Source organism: Hypanus sabinus, chromosome 4 (genome assembly GCF_030144855.1).
Source record: "Hypanus sabinus isolate sHypSab1 chromosome 4, sHypSab1.hap1, whole genome shotgun sequence".
NCBI classification, from domain to species: domain Eukaryota; kingdom Metazoa; phylum Chordata; class Chondrichthyes; order Myliobatiformes; family Dasyatidae; genus Hypanus; species Hypanus sabinus.
In genome coordinates, this window is record NC_082709.1 from 152,689,588 (window position 1) to 152,708,401 (window position 18,814).

An 18,814-nucleotide genomic window follows, 5' to 3' on the forward strand; every position below is an offset into this window, starting at 1 on the left:
TCATTTTCTCACACATGATTGGGTTCTTCCCCACAGTTTCTATTGCTCATATATAGTTTCCTTATTCCAATTCCAACAGTTGGTGAGAGAATTAGCAGAGATTCCTTTACCTCTGTATCGAGATTTGAATGTTTCTAAGTAGCAACTTGCATCGTTCTCATCCAGGCCCATTTGCTCACCAAGAGACTTGGCTCCAATCCCATAAATTATACCATAACAGATCTAAAGGAGAAAGGATGCCAGCACATTAGAAGTCAGAGAGCAGTAACAAGTGATTACACAAATGAGCATACCTGACATAACAGGAACTCACAGCTTATAAATTATTGAGTCTACAAGCTGGTAATTAGTTTTAATAAAACAGTTATTAATCACACAATAGTAAGGCATGGGAGGAGGATATGCAACCTGAGTATGTTGACTCGTTCAACGGGCAATCCATTTAGTTAGATAGCTGCCAAGAAGCTGGTTTTGCAAGCAGCAAAACTCAAACACCAAAGACTGCAGATCTAGAATCCAGAACTTGAGGGCACTGCCTCAGTAAGAGTTCAGACATTTAGCACTGAGCCAAGGAAAAGTTTCAATGTTCAGTGTTGTAAATCTTTAGAACTTTGCTTTAATTGAGTACATTTCAGGATGGAGAATCCTGGAGTTTGGGCACCAGAAAAACCAAATGCAATGTGTAAGTTAGGTATAACAGCACACCTGACAACAAGATCACCCATGATGATCGGATGACTGAGCATGTCCGGATGGATGTTTACTCCTGTTTACGCTTATGTGGCGACTCTACAGCCACATAACTTTATGCCCTGCTCATTATTTTGATTTGTAACCATGTCACACCACATCACTGTGGTCATACTGCATTGTCTTGTGCACATGGCCATGTCACAACATCCATGTTAACGCAATCAATAGACAATAGGTATAGCAGTAGACCATTCGGCCCTTCGAGCCTATTAGAGAATTATTTTGTTTTGTCGCACGCACCCACTCCTTTCCAAATCCACATTTTCTCTTTCACGTATTTATAGTTTCCTTGTAATTCATTAAGTCAGTCATAAAAAAAGAGAATGTCCTTCGTGCCAGCAAGTCAGCACAAGCCATCATGTACCTGTCACACAAATCCCATTTTTATTGCCTTCCACCACATTCCCATCAACTTCCCCCAGATTAAATTACTCACTTCTACAGATGCATCACTATTTACAACCCATAATGTAATCATACTACATAAACTCATGTCAATACACTGCTTTTCTACATAATTTAATAACTGACATAGAATATTTGGCAAATGTTTGTGGTTTATATAAACAAAAGTCAAAGATATTAATTAAAATAGTAGATTTAAATTCCAGCAAAAAAATTATGTTTCAGTAGTATCAACTTATGTGAATAGCTTGACATAATAAAAGACAAAAGAACAATATTGGAATACAGAATGAAGAGCAGAGACAATATTGCCAACTCTGAACTCAGTGATATGCCACACTCACACTTTCTCAAATTTACACTTTTCATAGAAAATTTATAAAATTGTTTTCAATTTGAGACAAAGTATTACCCGTGTCATGTGAAAAATATATTAGTGACCTCTTGATTTTTAACTGACCTGTTTAGCTTGTTGCCGCCACTCATCACTTACTGATGCTGGCTCCACCATTTTCCATTCCGCAGCAATGCTCTTAAAAACATCTTTTCCACTGTTTAGGATTTGAATAAGGCTATTATCCTTCGCAAGATGAGCTAGAATTCGTAGCTCCAGCTGGGAATAATCTGCTGCCAGAATCAGACCACCTTCAAGAAAAAGCAAATTATTTAGGGTTAGTTTCTTTATCCAAAGACCATCCATGATATGCAAGCGTTGTTCAATAACAACTTTATCGAACAGTTCATTTAAAGAGATTGAGGCACAGGCCCAATAATTGTAACAATTTTATATTAATAAGGGAAACCCCAATTACCTGAGAAGGGTATAAAAGCATGCCTCATACTGACAGCATACGACAGGCCTTTATCACTCTTTCCATCACCTATTGAAGGATTTCCAGCTAATGGTACTATGCTGTGGCCTTGCCTTCTCCTAGAACATAAATATATGAAGTTATCTTGAAAAACATTGCAATACTCTTCCACTATTTTATTGGTGCTAATTATTGTACAATGCCTCTGTGTTATATAACTCCCAGAAAGAATATGACTGATTACAAACTAACATGTGCTCTACCAAAAAAGTTTGTTGTTACAACTTACATACTGAAGAGTTGCAAATGCTTTCGACCACACAGATCAAGTTACCTAATAAACACTGCAACATAGTTGACAATAATATGGAATAAGAACATGCAAATTTAGAACAAAGAGCAAAATTTAGATTACACAAATTTAGAACAAAAAGTAGAACAAGGGGATCTGGGAATGCCGATCCATAAATCCTTGAAAGTGGCGTCACAGGTTGATAGGGTTGTAAAAAGAGGCTTTAGCACATTGGCCTTCATAAATCAGAGCACTGAGTACAGGAGTTGAAAATATCAATATGGAAGTGGAATTAGACATTGGTGAATCCAAATTTGGAGTATTGTGCATTCAACTCACCTAATTATAGGAAAGATATCAATAAGCTTGAAAGAGTGCAGAGGAAATTTACTTGGGTGTCGCCGAGACTTCAGAACCTGCGTTATAGGGGAAAGTTGAATAGGTCAGGAGAATGAGGGAGGATCTCCGAGGGTGAGACTAGAACTATAGGTCATAGGTTTAGGGTGAAAGGGAAAATATTTAAGGGGAACCTGAAAGAGAACTTCTTCACAGAAGGTGGAGCAAGTGTGGAACAAGCTGCTAACGGAAGTGGTGGATGCAAGTTCCATTATTACATTTAAGAGAAGTTTGGATAAGAAGGGTATGGAGGTCTATGATCCAAGTGGGCTAGAGAAAGCAGGTTGGGATAGACTAGGTGGATGAAGGGCCTGTTTCTGTGCTGAACTGCTCCTTGACTACATTTTATAACTTTATACTGATCTGGACATGGGTAAACTACAAAAATCAATTTCACATCATACCCAGATTACATATAAAACATTTCACTATACAACATTCAAAGGTATAAATGATACACAAGGGCAGAGGGACTAATCATCTCTCACATGATGTGCTTTCTAAGTCTACATGATTAACCAAATGGCTTTACTTGAACATTTTTCACAAGCATTTCAAAGAGAAAACAAATGAAGATCTCAAAGTCACAACTGAAAAATCTTTTTCCTCACATCAGGTGATATACCTGGATCGCCTGAGAACCATGCTGCTTGTTCCCTGGAGGGGTGGACTCCCTCTGATCACTGATGGCATTTCAATTTCAAAATCCTTTGGTATGTTCTGCAAATTTGGCTCAGTAAAACTGATTCGACCTGTTTAAAACAGTAGGGCTATAATAAAGGCAATTAAACACTGTCTCATTCAGCAAGCATTTATATCTTGAAAGAATAAATATGCATTTGCAGAATATGCATTTACAATAGCAAATAATATATCAGAATAACAACTTGTTATTAATTGAGGAATCAAATAGAGAAATGCTATTTTCGATCTTAATTTATGCAATGCAAAGAGGTTGTCAAGAGCTCTTTAAGGAAGTCAGACCGTAATATGGTAGAATTCTGTATTGAACTACATCGCCTTCAAACCCAATACACAATTAAGGCCTTAGGTATAAACAAAAACCATGAAGGTACGAGAAGAGACTTCTCTACGTTTGATTGGGAGAAAGGTGTGTTGGTAGAAAGACAACTGTTATCACTCAAAGAAATAATGCATAAATTGCAAAGAAAAAATCAATTTAGATATGAAACACCAAAGGAAAAAGAGATAAAATCTCTTAATTTCACATAGCTGGCCAAGAAAATTACATACAATTTAAAATCAAAAGCAGAGGCCCAAGGATGAGGAGCATCTTGGAGGACAGAGAAATTGATAAGCAAAGGCAAGATGAACTCCAATAATGACTGATAAGGAACATAACAATGGACTGCAAGAGCTTTTGTAGGTACATGGAAAGGAGAAGATCAGTGAAGGTGAATGTAGCTCCTTTACAGAGAAAGATGAATTTATAATTGGTAATAAAAAAATAACAGAGGAATTAAACAATTATGTACAGTTGTGTATTGTACAATTATGTACACAATAACAATTGTGTACAGTTCTGGTCACCAAATTATAGGAAAGATGTCAACAAATTAGAGAGAGTACAGAGGAGATTTACTAGAATGTTACATGGGTTTCAGCACCTAAGTTACAGAGAAAGGTTGAACAAGTTAGGTTTTTATTCTTTGGAGTGTAGGAGGTTGAGGGGGGAATTGAGAGAGGTATTTAAAATTATGAAGGGGATAGATAGAGTTGACATGAATAGGTTTATTCGATTGAGACTAGGGGAGATTCAAACAAGAGGACATGAGTTGAGAGTTAAGGGGCAAAAGTTTAGGGGTAACACAAGGGGGTACTTCTTTACTCAGAGAGTGGTAGTTGTGTGGAACGAACTTCCAGTAGAAGTGGTAGAGGCAGGTTTGATTTTGTCAGTTAAAAAGAAAATTAGATAGGTATATGGACAGGAAAGGAACAGAGAGTGATGGGCTAAGTGCAGGTCGGTGGGACTAGGTGAGAGTAAGTGTTCGGCACGGACTAGAAGGGCCGAGATGGCCTGTTTCTGTGCTGTAATTGTTATATGGTTATAATTACTTTTTACTTATCTGCATAGAACACAGAACAGGAACAAGCCCCCTAGCCCACAATGTTGTTGTACCAAACCAATTAAATTAGTAATCAAATGGGAAACTAATTTTTTCTGCCTACACAAAGTCCATATCCTTCCATTTTCCTCACAATCATATGCTGATCCAAATGACTCCTATAAGTCCCTAATGTATCTGCCAATATCACAAGCCAAGGTAGTGCATTCCAATCACCTACCACTCTCTGTGTAAAAGAACTTGCCCCATATATCTCCTTTTGAAATTATGCCCGTCACCTAAATTTATGCCCTCTGGCATTAGACGTTTCAACCCTGGGAAAAATATACAGTCTGTCTACTCCTTCTATGCCTCTCATAATCTCATAAACCTCTATCAAGGAATTGGCAGAGGTTATAGTAGATGAGTTGGTAATCATTTATCAAAACTCTCTAGACCCAGGGCAGGTCCTGACTGACTGGAAGACAGTAAATGTCACGCAACTTTTTAAAAAAGGATGTAGGCAAGACGGGCAACTATAGGCCAGTTAGTTTAACATCTGTAGTCGGGAAAATGCTTGAAGCTGTCATTAAGGAAGAAATAGCAAAACATTTAGAAAGGAGTGGTTCCATTAGACAGCCGTAACATGGATTCAGAAAGGGCAGGTCCTGTTTGACAAACCTACTGGAGTTCTTTGAGGGCATAACGAGTGCAGTGGATAGAGGGGAACAGGTGGATGCCGTATACTTGGGTTTTCAGAAGGCATTCGATGAGGTGCTGCACAAGAGACTTGTAGCTAAGTTACAGATACATGGAGTCAGAGGAAGTGTATTGGCGTGGATAGTGGATTGGTTAACCGATAGAAGGCAGGGAGTTGGTATAAATGGGTGCTTCTCCAGCTGGCAGTCGCTAAGTGGGATACCGCAGGGGTTGGTACTGGGCCCACAGCTGTTTATTTAGAAACATAGAAAACCTACAGCACAATACAGGCCCTTCGGCCCACAAAGTTGTGCCAAACATGTCCCTACCTTAGAAATTACTAGGCTTACCTATAGCCCTCTATTTTTCTAAGCTCCATGTACCTATCTAAAAGTCTCTTAAAAGACCCTATCATATTCGCCTCCACCACCATCGCCAGCAGCCCATTTCATGGACTCACCACTCTCTGAGTAAAAAACTTACCCGACATCTCCCCTGTACCTACTCCCCAGCACCTTAAACCTGTGTCCTCTTGTGGCAACCATTTCAGCCCTGGGAAAAAGTCTCTGACTATCCACATGATCAATGCCTCTCATCATCTTATACACCGCTATCAGGTCACCTCTTATCTTCCGTTACTCCAAGGAGAAAAGGCCGAGTTCACTCAACCTATTCTCATAAGGCATGCTCCCCAATCCAGGCAGCATCCCTGTAAATCTCCTCTGCACCCTTTCTATGGCTTCCTGTAGTGAGGTGACCAGAACGGAGCACAGTACTCCAAGTGGGGTCTGACCAGGGTCCTATATAGCTGCAACATTACCTCTCGACTCCTAAATTCAATTCCACGACTGATGAAGGCCAATACACCGTACGCCTTCTTAACCACAGATGATTTTACATTGATGATTTGGAAGAGAGGACTGAGTGTAGCGTAGCAAAATTTGCTGATGACACTAAACTGAATGGAAAAGCAAATTGTACCAAGGATGTGGAGAGACTGCAGAGGGATATAGATAGGTTAACTGAGTGGGCTGAGGTCTGGCAGATGGAATACAACGTTGGTAAATATGAGATCATCCACTTTGGAAGGAATAATAGAAGAGCAGATTATTATTTAAATGGTGAAAAATTGCAGAATACTGCTGTGCAGAGGGACTTGGGAGTGCTTGTTCATGAATTGCAAAAAGTTGGCTTACAAGTAGAACAGGTTATTAAAAAGGCAAACTGAATGTTGGCCTTCACTGCTAGAGGAATTGAATTCAAGAGCAGGGAGATCATGCTGCAACTATACAGGGTACTGGTGAGGCCGCACCTGGAGTACTGTGTGCAGTTCTGGTCTCCATACTTGAGGAAGGATCTACTGGCTTTGGAGGCAGTGCAGAGGAGGTTCACCAGTTTGATTCCAGGGATGAAGGGGTTAACCTATGAGGAGAGATTGAGTCGCTTGGAACTATACTCTCTAGAATTCAGAAGAATGAGAGGGGATTTTAAAGAAACATACAAAATTTTGAAAGGGATAGATAAGACAGAAGTAGGAAAGTTGTTTCCATTGGTAGGTGAGACTAGAACTAGAACTCAAGATTCAGGGAAGAATATTTAGGATGAAGGTGAGTAGAAACTGTTATTCCCAGAGAGTGGTGAATCTGTGGACTTCTCTGCCCAGGGAAGCAGTTGAGGCTTCCTCACTAAATATATTTAAGAAACAGTTAGATAGGTTTTTACATAGTGAGGGAATTAAGGGTTATGGGGAAAAAGGCAGGGAGGTGGAGCTGAATTTACGGACAGATCAGCCATGATCTTATTGAATAGTGGGGAAGGCTTGATGGGCCGGATGGCCTACTCCTGCTCCTATTATGTTCCAACAGATCTCCCATCAGCCTCTGCCACTCCAAACAAAACAACATAAGTTTGTCCAACCCCTCGATACAGCCGAAGTCCTCCAATCCAGGCAGCATCCTGGTAAATCTCTTCTGCATCCTCGACATCCTTCCTGTAATGGGATGGCTTAACTAGAGTTTTATAAAGTTGGAACATATCTTCCTGACTTTTAAACTCAGTGCCTCAGCTAATAAAGGCAAGCAAGCCACATTACCTTTTTACTGCCCCATCAACCTGTGCAGCTGCTTCAAGATCCAAAGTTTAAAGTTCAAAATACATCTATTATCAAAGTATGTATACTATATACAACCTTGAGATTCATCTCCTTACAGCAGAGATCCCTCTGCTCATCAACGCTTTTAAGGGTCTTGCCTTTAACAGTGTACTGTCTCTTTACATTTGACATATCAAGGTGCAACACTTCACATTTGGCCAGCTTAAACTCCATCTGACATTTCTCTGCCCTGATCTACAACTGATCTATATTCTGCTATATGCCTTGCCAGACTTCTATGCTATCCACAACACACCAATCTTCATAACATCAGCAAACTTATTAATCCACCCATCTACATTTTCATTCAAATTATTTATATACTGTACATCACAAACAGCAGAAGTCAAGTACAGACCCTTGCAGAACACCACTAATCATAGAACTCCAGCTAAAATAATCCCTTTCGACCACCACCCTCTGCCTTCTATTGTCAAGGCAGTTCACCATGGATCCTATGCATCTTCATCTTCTGGATGAGCCTCCCATGAGGGACCTTGCCAAATACCTTACTAAAATCCATTGGACACCATTCATAGCTCTACCTTCATCAACCACCCTCGTCGCCTCTTCAAAATTCTCAATCAAATTAGTAAGACATGACTTGCCATGCACACAGCCTTGCTGGCTCTCCCTAATTATTCCATAGTTTTCCAGCTGCTATCACCAAGAGTTCGTTCTCTCCATTAACATCCCTACTACTGGCATGAGACTCACTGGTCTATAGTTTCCAGGATTATCCCTGGTTCCCTTCTTGAAGTCACAAAACCTGCCAGATCTGGTCTGGTGAGAATAAGGAACTCAAGAAGCTAAACATCAGTCAGAGCTTGAGACAAGCAGAAGATGATGATCTTGAAAGTGGATAAACCCAAGGACCTGATGCCAGAGTTTTGAAAGAAGTGATTTTACAGTCAGTGGACACCTTGATTTTCATCGTTCAAATTTCTGTAGATCTTGGAACTGTCCCTGTGATTTACAGAGTAGCAAAGTAACAAAAGAGTACAGAGTAGCCCCATTATTTAATAATTGAGAGAATCAGCAAACTGTTCGTCTAATGTCAGTGGTAAGGAAATGCTGGAATCTATAATAAAGGGTTTGGTAACAGAACACTTTAAAAATACAAGTATTCCCTGTGAACACAAATCTATGAAAGGAAAACCATGTTTAACAATTCTGCCCTTTGATCTGAATAGCAGAAATAGATAGTGTGAGATGAGTCAATATAATACATCTGGACCTCTGGCCAGGTTTTGATAAGCTTCCAAGGCGAGGGCTTGAATAACAAATTCAGAGCATATGGAATTAGGATTAATATATTGACATGGATTACGAACTGGTTGTTGAACAAAATGCAAAGAATAGGAATAAAGCGATCCATCTCAGGTTAACAGGTTGTGATCGGTTGGGAGCTAAGGCAAACAGTGTGCGAGCCCCAGCTAATCACAATCTATGCCAACAATTGCTTAAAGGTACAAGACTTTACATCAGCAGGTCTCTAATAAGGCTAAACGAGACAGGAGTGCAAGTACTGAAGAGAATGTAATGAAGTCTCACAGAGGGAGTGGACAAGCTGACAAAATGAGTGGGAACGTGGTTCATGAAATGTACTGGGGGAGGAAAGGAGATCATTCACTTTGGTGCAGTAACAGAAAAGCAGAGCATTTGTTAAGTGTTGAGAGATTGAACAGAGCTGCTGTGCAAAGGAATCTGAGTATACTTGTTCACAAGAGAGAGAAACACCAACATGTAAATCCAGAGGACAATCAGGATAACAAATGATACAATAGCCTTCCATTATGAGGGGAAGTCTTTTTGCAATTATAAAGGCACTTGGCGTAACTGTACCTGGAATACTGTTTACTGTTTCGGTCCATTTACCCAAGAAAGGACGTACTTGTCACAGACAGAATGCAATGAAAATTGAGTAGATTGGCTCCCCTACAAACCATAGGTTTACAATCCTTGACTGGAACAGGAGCATATAGAGTCAATTAAATAGCGGTTATATACCCTTCGGCCCAACCAATCCATGCTGACCAAGATGTGGCCTTCCATGTTGGTCCTGTTTGCCAGTATTTGGCCTATAATACACAGATCAAGCTGTCTTTTAAAACGTTATTGTACCTGTCTTAACCATTTCCCCGGTAGCTCATTCCACTGTGCCCTCTAGTCCTTATTAAATGTTTCTTCTCTCATCTTAAACCTATGCCCTCTTGTTCTTGATTCCCCAACCCTGGGAAAAAGGCCATGCATTCATCTTCTCTATGCCTCTCATGAATGTTTACACCTTTGCAACATCACCTCTCAGTCTCCTAAGCTCTAAAGTCTGTCTAACCTCTCCGTATCTCAGTCCCTCAAGCCCTAGCGACATCCTTGTAAATCTTTTCTGCACTCTTTCCAGATGTGCCAAGGGACCTATTGGGCATCCTATATTTTATTTCTGATATATCTCCCTTTATATTTTTCCACATAACTGGGTCAAAGTGAAAGTAGCATTTACCAGTGGCAGTGTGCGTCTGTGAGATGGAGTAAATCCTTTCCATTTCCAGCCGACCATGGAGATGTTTCTCTCTCTGCAGTGGGTGCACTACTTTGGTAATTGCATTTGTGATTCTCCTCCATTCCAAGATTAAACCCGGTAAAGGGTGAAGGGGCTTCAATTTCTCCAATACCTCCTGAAATATAAAAGAGTGCAGTAAGTGTAAGAAAGAAGGGAAGGAAACATTCCTACTTTTGGAGATAGTACTTTTGAAAGCAATATTAGACATCAAAATACTACTTTGCTCTTAAATCCATATTGTTCATACAAGTTTTAGTAGAACCTACCATTTTATTGAACGTTGTCAATGATAAATACAATTTACATTTCAAGCAAATCTAATTTATCCTGATAATGCATCAGAAACTGAATACCATGTATGTTGTAACACACACAAAAAGTTGGAGGAATTCAGCAGACCTAGCAGTATCTATGGAAAAGAGTAAACAGTCAACGTTTTGGGCTAAGACCCTTCATCAGGACCTGATGAATGATCTCGGCCTGAAATGTTGACTACACCCTTTTCCATAGATGCTGCCTGGCCTGGTGAGTTCCTCCAGCATTTTGTGTGCGTTGCTTGGATTTCCAGCATCTGCAGATTTTCTCATGACAAAGTACAAGATGTTGTTCATAACATTGGAGTATATTTCCAACGTATGTCAGTGTGGATTTTAAGTAGCCCTGTGTGATAGAGCACACACTTTCAAATGATAAAGCTGCTTGATGGGCCAATAAAAAAAATTCTCAAAGATTACATGTTCACAACTTATTTCAGTCTTTTTTTTTTAGAAACCTATGGATCTAATATACAATTATAGAGCACAGATTCGGGATCTTTGGGCCAACTCATCCAACATGTCTTTCTGAACAAGTCCCATTTGATAGAAGTGGGAAGCACATGTTGAGGCTGTGGAGGGGAGGTCTCCTGATGTGATGAGATCTGTGACAGTGCGGGAGATGGCAACCTGTCAGGGCAATGGACAACTTTTCTTTCTTCTGGCCCTGTACCTTGACCCAGCTTCAACCTCTGCTGGCTCTTCAACTCTTTCCCATCAGATTTCTGAATGACCTATGAAACTAAGCATGAGCTGGTTCTCTGACCTTTATTTATTTCAGTAACTTAGTGTTTTGTACTCTGTGTCTTGTATTGTACTGCTGCTGCTGACACTGAGTGGTCATCACCTTCACTCACACCTCAACAAGTTCCCGTCATGATAACAAGCTCTTTTTCCTGCTCCTCTGTGCCCAGTTCTTTGGCAAGGAGACCTCAGCCCCCATTGATGATCCTTCCTGCATGCCTAACACTCCCCTTTGTCTTAGGCACCATCTTTTTGCCTGTATTCCTTCACCTTTACATCTGTAATTGTTGCCATGACATCAACCACCAACTTCCTCACTACTCAGGCCCACTTCATCCTCACCTCCCCCAAATAGGCAGTCCTCTGTTCACTTTACATCAATCACAACTGCTCTCGGACACCTCTCATACCTATCCCTGGACCATGACCCCATCAACATACAGCTCACTGTCACAGATGTCATATCTCCCTTCTACACTACAACGCCACATTTCCGGCTTTAATCACTTACCCAAGGTCCACATCAGATCTGCCCTTGTAGATCCAATATTTCTGCCTGCTCTTGTCCTGTTGAACTCACACCTTGACTCTGTCCTGTCTCCCCTTATCCAATCCCTTCTCACCAATATCATGAGTACCTCACATGCTCTCCACCATTTTGACAACCTCCAGTTCCCAACACCCACTTCATCTTGACTCAAGATGCACAAATTTTATACATGTCCATCCCCCTTTACAAAGGTATAGAAGCTCTCCTCTTCTTTCAAGTTTCCCACCATCACCACTCTCATCTGCCTGAATGAACTTGATTTTATCCTGAATAACTTATCTTTTGACTCCCCTTACTTCTTACAAATCAAAGGTGTACCCATCTTTTCATTGGCCTCATAGTTCAAAGTTCAAGTGTAATTATCATTCAACCAGACATGAAAACCCATGAATGCAGCCAAATGAGATAACATTACTCCGGGGCCAAGGTGCAACACACTGAGTCACACATAACACAAAGTAGCACATGTATCGGTAAAATACAGTCACACGGGAAAAAATAGTCCAAGACCCCGAGTCCATGAATGTTGCAGAACTCTGCAGTTGAACACAATATGGCTTGTTTTCTGCCAAACAAACAGACTGACTCCAGCTTGGACACCGCACCACACTGCCTCTAGTGGAGTGCTCTGACTCTCCCCAGGGCAGCTGTAAACAGGCAACACCACAGCTTGAGGCCTAGGCCTTGCTACGACTGAGGCCACGCAGCTCCCCTGCTGTCCTACTGTAAATGAGTTAGTGAATCAAACTTACAGCATTCCACATTAACAACAGGATCCAACAGCATCTTGCAATCACAAGAGACTACAGCATTCAAACCAGGCTCGCAGTTCAGATGCACACTTTCTTCAAGCACTGACACCGCTGATGTTTTTCTGACACAGGGAACAGCACGATCCACACCAAATCCAGCTCCTTCAGTTACTCCACCAATGAGCAACTCACTCATAGGGTAGACCTGCAATACTTTGTTCTTAATGTCCAGCAGGTCTTGTGATCATAAAAATGTTTAAAAAGGCCAAGAACACCTTCGGGTGACCTCGTAGAAGCCACTGCGATCAAACACATCGCCAACTTACTGGGGCAGTCCCTGTTCCTTCTCTGGTATGTCGAAGACTATATACTGCGTTCTGCACCCATGTGGAATTTGTCGATTTTGTCACCTTTGTCAGCTCAGGAAACAAACTATCCACTGACATTTATGACAAATCTACTGATTCCACCCGCCCAACAGCTACTTAGACCACACCTTTTCCCATCATCATTTATCATGACTTTCTCCCAATTTCTCCACCTCCATTCCATCACTCATCTTCATCCCCCTCCTGATTCCCTTCCACAACATTTCTATATGATTAAGGTCAAGACTTTGACTTGGCCATTCCAAAACATGAATTTTCTTATTTTTAAACCATTCTATTGTTGATTTACACTTGTCTTTCAGATCACTGTCTTGTTGCATTATCCAATTTCAATTAAGTTTCAGGTGATGGACTGCTACCCTGACATTCTCCTATAAAATGTCTTAATACAATTTTGAATTTTTTGTTCCCTCAACGATTGCAAGCTGTTCGGGCCCTGAGGCAGCAAAGCAGCTCCAAGCCATGATGCTCCTTCCACCATGCTTCACAGTTGTGATGAAGTTTTGTTACTGGTGTGCAGTGCCCTTTTTGCAAACTTGAGATGTACAGCAATATTTTTTCTTTGGAGACCAATGGTTTCCTCCATGGTGTCCTTCCATGAACACTTGTTCAGTGTTTTTTTTATAGTGGACACAGTTCTAGTGATTTTTGCAGGTCTTTTGCTGTTACCCTTGGGTTCTTTTTCACCTCTTTCCGCATTGCACACTGTACTCTTGGCGTGATCATTTCAGGATGCCCACTCCTAGGCAGAGTAGCAACAGTACTGAGTTTCCTTCATTTGTAAACAACTTTTCTTACTATGAACTGTTGAACACTCAGGTCTTTAGAAATGCTTCTGTAGCCTTTTCCAGCTTCATGCATCTTTACAATTCTTCTTCTAAAGTCCTCTGGAAGTTGTTTTCATCAACGCATGGTTCACATAAACAGATCTTTCTTGAGATGTGCAGGCTCTGTCAGTAACCTAACTTTGTGTGTCTTTTTTTTAATAGGGCAGGGCACCTCTACATCCCACGCCTCCAATCTTGACTCATTGATTGGAACACCTAACTCCAAATAGCTTTTGTAGAAGGCATTATCCCAAGTTCACACTTTTTCAACAAATACATGAAATATTGGTTCAGTTTTCTCAATAAGTAAATTAACAACAGTAATGTTTTTATGTTATTTATTTAATTGGGTAATCCTTATTTAGTTGTAGTACTTGCAAGAAGATTGGATCACATTTTATGTCCTATTTATGCAAAAGTAGACAAAATTTTACAGGGTTCACTAATTTTCTAGCACTACTGTATCTGCCCATCTGTCCAAATATCTTTGAAACACTGCTTACTAAATTATCGTCTGCCACTTCTTCTGACACTCTTTCCATATACCCACCACACTTTTTGTGGAAAAACATGCCCCACAGTTCTCCTTTAAATATTTCTCCTGTCACTTTAAACCAGGGTCCTCTAGGTTTGGACTGCCCTAGGGAAAGAGTGACCACCTATCTAATAATTTTCTAAACCTCTATAATATCTCCCTTCAGTTTCTTTCACTCAAACAAAATCAATCCCAGCATACACGAGGAAATCTGCAGATGCTGGAGATTCAAACAACAACACACACAAAATGCTGGTCGAACACAGCAGGCCAGGCAGCATCTATAGGGAGAAGCGCTGTCGACGTTTTGGGCTGAGACCCTTCGTTAGGACCTTCCTGCATTTTGTGTGTGTTGTTGTTTCAATCCCAGCATATCCAGTCTCAACTTATAACTCAAATCGTCCAGTCCGAGCAACATCCCCATGAACCTTTTCTGCCTCCTCTCCAGCTTCATCACAGCCTTGTTAGAATAAGGCAAAAACTGCACACAACATTCCAGATCTAGTCCCTCCAGTCTTGTGTAGATATAACATGATGTCCCAGCTCCTGTACTCAGTGCCTTGTCATGTGCCTTCTTCACTACATAGTCTACCTGCGACATTGCTTTCAGCAATCTATTGTAGTTGTACCGAGATTGTTGTTGAGCGACACTCCCCATGGCTTAATGTCCCTTAATGCACCCCTTTGCACTTGTCTGAGCTAAGTTCCATCTACTATTCTTTAGCCCACTTTTATGTGTCATTTCTGTTAAACACTTCCTAATAAGGTATTCAGGACAGTTTCCACTACTCACACATTTCATCTTCCAAATATTCAGACTCCCATTTGCCAATCATTTCCTAGTTATTCTTTTCAGTAATCAAAATGTACCAAGATCTGAACAATGACTAGGCAATTACCTTATTGGTGCTGAATTGTTTGGACAGCCTGACACATCCTCCTAGTGGTGCAGTCCTCCTTGTAGAGCCAAGAGTCCTCTTACCTTTGGTGTTGGTATCTCCATTGGGAGGAAGTTTGAGCTCCAAAAACAGAACCTAGAACATTAAGTAAATCAGAGAACAATCAAAATGTTAGGAGGTTTTAGAAGTGGGCCACTGTACTTGTTTTAGAGTAAAAGTCAAACAACACAGAAAAGGACCCTTTGGCTCACTTTGTCCATTGTGGCCATCGATATTTTTTGCATTTGCCCACATTAGGAGTATTCGGTCTATTCAAATGTAACAGATGGACTACACCCCAGGATTTATCAAACATTGGTCAGACCACATATCAGTTAGCTTCAACTCTAAAATTGTTTCTTTATGATAGATGTATAGGGAGGAACCAATGTTGCTACTGAAGTAGTCTTTCTTGTTTCCAAAAACTTATCATTCTAGACTTTGCCAACTGAAATGCTCATCTTTGAAGAAACTACGTTACCACATATTCTTAATGACTTACGGTACATCTTTATACTTCAACATTCCAATGATCATAAAATCAAGACCTTACGCTGTACTTTATCTCTTTAACAACCACACTTGTTCATTACAAGAAGGTGAATGGGCAACTCCATTCCAAGCAATAAGTTCTGTTTATTTTAGCCCTCTCATTACATGGGGTGAGGTGAGAGTGATTGTCCAACAATGTTAGAACAAATTTGGCACTGAAAAACTGAAAGAAAACAAGTTAATAAGAGTAAGGAACAGATCTTTCACTGACTAGGGTCCTGCCTACAAATTGTTCTTGAAGGCTATCAGTATCAGTAACAAGTTTCTCAAGACAGTGTTTTAAGAACGGCCGTCTGCAGTTCCCTCAGCAATGATGTTCATTCCATCATAAGGATGTTTCTTGCTGACTGCTGCTACACAGATAACACCATGGTTTTTCATGTACTAAAACTAGAAAGTGTTCAGCTTGAACTACTGATTGAAATTATTGTGCCAGGAACGTGGCAGGTAATAGTCATCTCCAAAAATAAACTCCAACTACATCCCCTTGATATTTGACTGTATTAAAATCAGTAAACCCCATCTGGAGACATCAAAGCCTGTCTGAAGCTGGGCTTCCTATGATGAGCATCTCATCTTTTGATTTCCAAAAGCAATTTCAAAATATAGTTCATCAACTCGCAAGGAGCTCCTAAATCCAAAGACAGCAGCAGCATCAGTCATGGCTAAATTTATTTAACAGTCCAACCGTGCATGATCATTTAGTCAAAATTGTTCAGTTCAAAGCAGAGAAGTACAAAACTTCACAAAAGCCTGGATTTAAACATCACTACTTGCTATGCTATAGGAAAGAAACCCAAATAAAAACTGGTAAACCTGTTCAAGAGTAAAATGACACAGGTTCAATGGGAGGTTCAAAACAGAACAATGTGACACAAAACCAGTTTAAACACCCAAGGGCACGGCATCCATTTACTAATGAATTATTGCTGATTAAAGGTGTAAAGAGCAATCATCATCGATGCGTGCCATTTCGTATGACATAGGTGATCATGGGCTCGTGATTGGTCTTGGCAAAAGAGCAATATAAAATTTTAAAAGATATCCAGGGAAGGTAAAATCTACACAGACACACAAGAGATTCTGCAGATGCTGGAAACCTGCAGCAACACCCACAAAATGCTGGAGGAACTCAGCAAGTCAGACAGCATCTATGAAGGGGAATAAACAGTCGATGTTTTGGGCCAAGGGTCTCAGCCCAAACTTTTGACTGTTTATTTCCCTCCAAAATTCAACACAGAGCCTGGCAAATGGCAGGAGTCAAAAGTAAAAGGGAAAAAAACAAAATCTCAAAAGAATTTCAAAACTAGCATCAAATAGGAAAGTAAGAGAGTTTATGAACAATAAAACTCACTCTGATAAAAGTAACTTTGTATCAGTATTTAGAGAGATCAAGAGACTAAAGTGCCAGACATACCTGAAGCTAATGCTGAATCAGGGTCAAGGACAATAAAATAACCAAGAAAATTCCTTTCAGTCAGAACATTTTGCAGGTCACTAATGAGTGAAGTACAATTGTTGTCCTAGTGCACAAAAGGTGATGGGAAGTAACCTAAATACTGGAGACATAAATTGCCTTTTTAAATTATTCTCACGGATACATCAATTGGAACTTGCCTGGAATTCAAAAATCAAAAGGGAGATTTAAAGTTTTCAAGACACATTTGAAAGTAAATATGCAAAAAGATAGGTCTGATCCGTGGGTTAAGATTTTAAACTGGAGAAAGGCCAATTTTGATGGTAATAGAAATGATCAGGCAAGAGTGGATTGGAACAGGTTGTTTTCTAGCAAAGGCGCACTTAGGAAGTGGGAGGCCTTCAAAAATGAAATTTTGAGGGTGCAAAGCTTATACATGCCTGTCAGAATAAAAGGTAAAGATAAGTGTAGGGAACCTTGGTTTTTAAGAGATACTGAGGCCCTGGAGAAGAGGGGAAAAAAAATCATAGCAAGGAGGAATAAATGAAGAGCTTGTGGAGTTCAAAAAATGCAAGAGAACATGTCAGAATGTAATCAGGAGGGTTAAAAGAAGGCATGAAGTTGCTCTAGTAGACAAGGTGAAGGAGAATCCCAAGGGATTCTACAGAAATGTTCAGAGCAAAAGGATTGCAAAGGACAAAATTGGTCTTTTCGAAGACCAGAATGGTAATCCATGTGTGGAGCCAGAACAGATGGGGGAGATCTCAAATGAATTCTTCGCATCTGTATTTACTCAGGAGATGGACACAGAGTCTATAGAAGTGAGGCAAGGCGGCATCAACTTCATAGACCTTGTACTGATTACAGAGGAGGAGGTGTCTGCTATCCTATGGTAAATCAGAGTGGATAAATCCCCAGGGCCTGGCAAACTGTTCCCTTGGACCATACAGGAGGCAAGTGCAGAAATTGCTGGGCTTAGCAGAGATAATTAAAAGATCTTTAGTGACAAGTGAGATACCTAAATGGAGGATAGCCAATGTTCTTCCACTATTTAAAAGCTGCTGTAAATATAAACCAGGAAATTATAGGCGGGTGAGTCTAACATCAGTTGTGGGAAAGTTATTGGAAGGCATTCTAAGGGACCAGAGGTGTAAGCATTTGGATAGACATAGATTAAGGATAGTCAGCAGGGCTTCGTGCATGGTCGGTCATGTCTGACTAATCTGATAGTTTTTCAAGGAAGTCACCAGGAAAGTGGATGAAGGCAAGGCAGTGGATGTTGTCTACATGGACTTTAGTAAGGAATTTGACAAGGTCACGCATAGGAGGCTGGTCAAGAAGATTCAGTTGCTTGTCATTCAGGATGAGGTAGTGAATTGGATAAGACATTGGTTTTGTGGAAGAAGCCAGAGATGGTAGTAGATGGCTGCCTCTCTGGAGGCTGGTGACTAGTGGTGTGCCGCAGAGATCGGTGCTGGGTCCTTCGTTGTTTGTCATCTATATTAAAGACTGGGATGATAATGTGGTTAACTGATCAACAAGTTTGCAGATGACACCAAGATTAGGGGTATAGTGGACAGTGAGGAAGCTTGCAGAGGGATCTGCATCAGCTTTTGAAATGGGCTGAAAAATGGCAGATGAAATTTAATGCAGACAAGTGC

The 18,814-nt window shown here is 40.5% G+C and overlaps 1 protein-coding gene across 2 annotated transcripts in view; it reads right to left on the minus strand.

Annotated features, from left to right (window-relative positions):
- The window catches only part of polq (polymerase (DNA directed), theta), a 105,505-nt gene that overhangs the window by 19,508 nt on the left and 67,183 nt on the right, over positions 1 to 18,814 (minus strand). For both annotated transcript variants that reach the window (XM_059968450.1, XM_059968449.1), the window contains exons 23-28: positions 15,146 to 15,280; positions 10,076 to 10,250; positions 3,284 to 3,410; positions 1,971 to 2,089; positions 1,619 to 1,803; positions 111 to 222 (exon numbers count right to left, since the gene is read on the minus strand). In XM_059968450.1, coding sequence (XP_059824433.1) covers positions 111 to 222; positions 1,619 to 1,803; positions 1,971 to 2,089; positions 3,284 to 3,410; positions 10,076 to 10,250; positions 15,146 to 15,280 — 853 coding nt within the window. The remainder of the gene's footprint in view (positions 1 to 110; positions 223 to 1,618; positions 1,804 to 1,970; positions 2,090 to 3,283; positions 3,411 to 10,075; positions 10,251 to 15,145; positions 15,281 to 18,814) is intronic.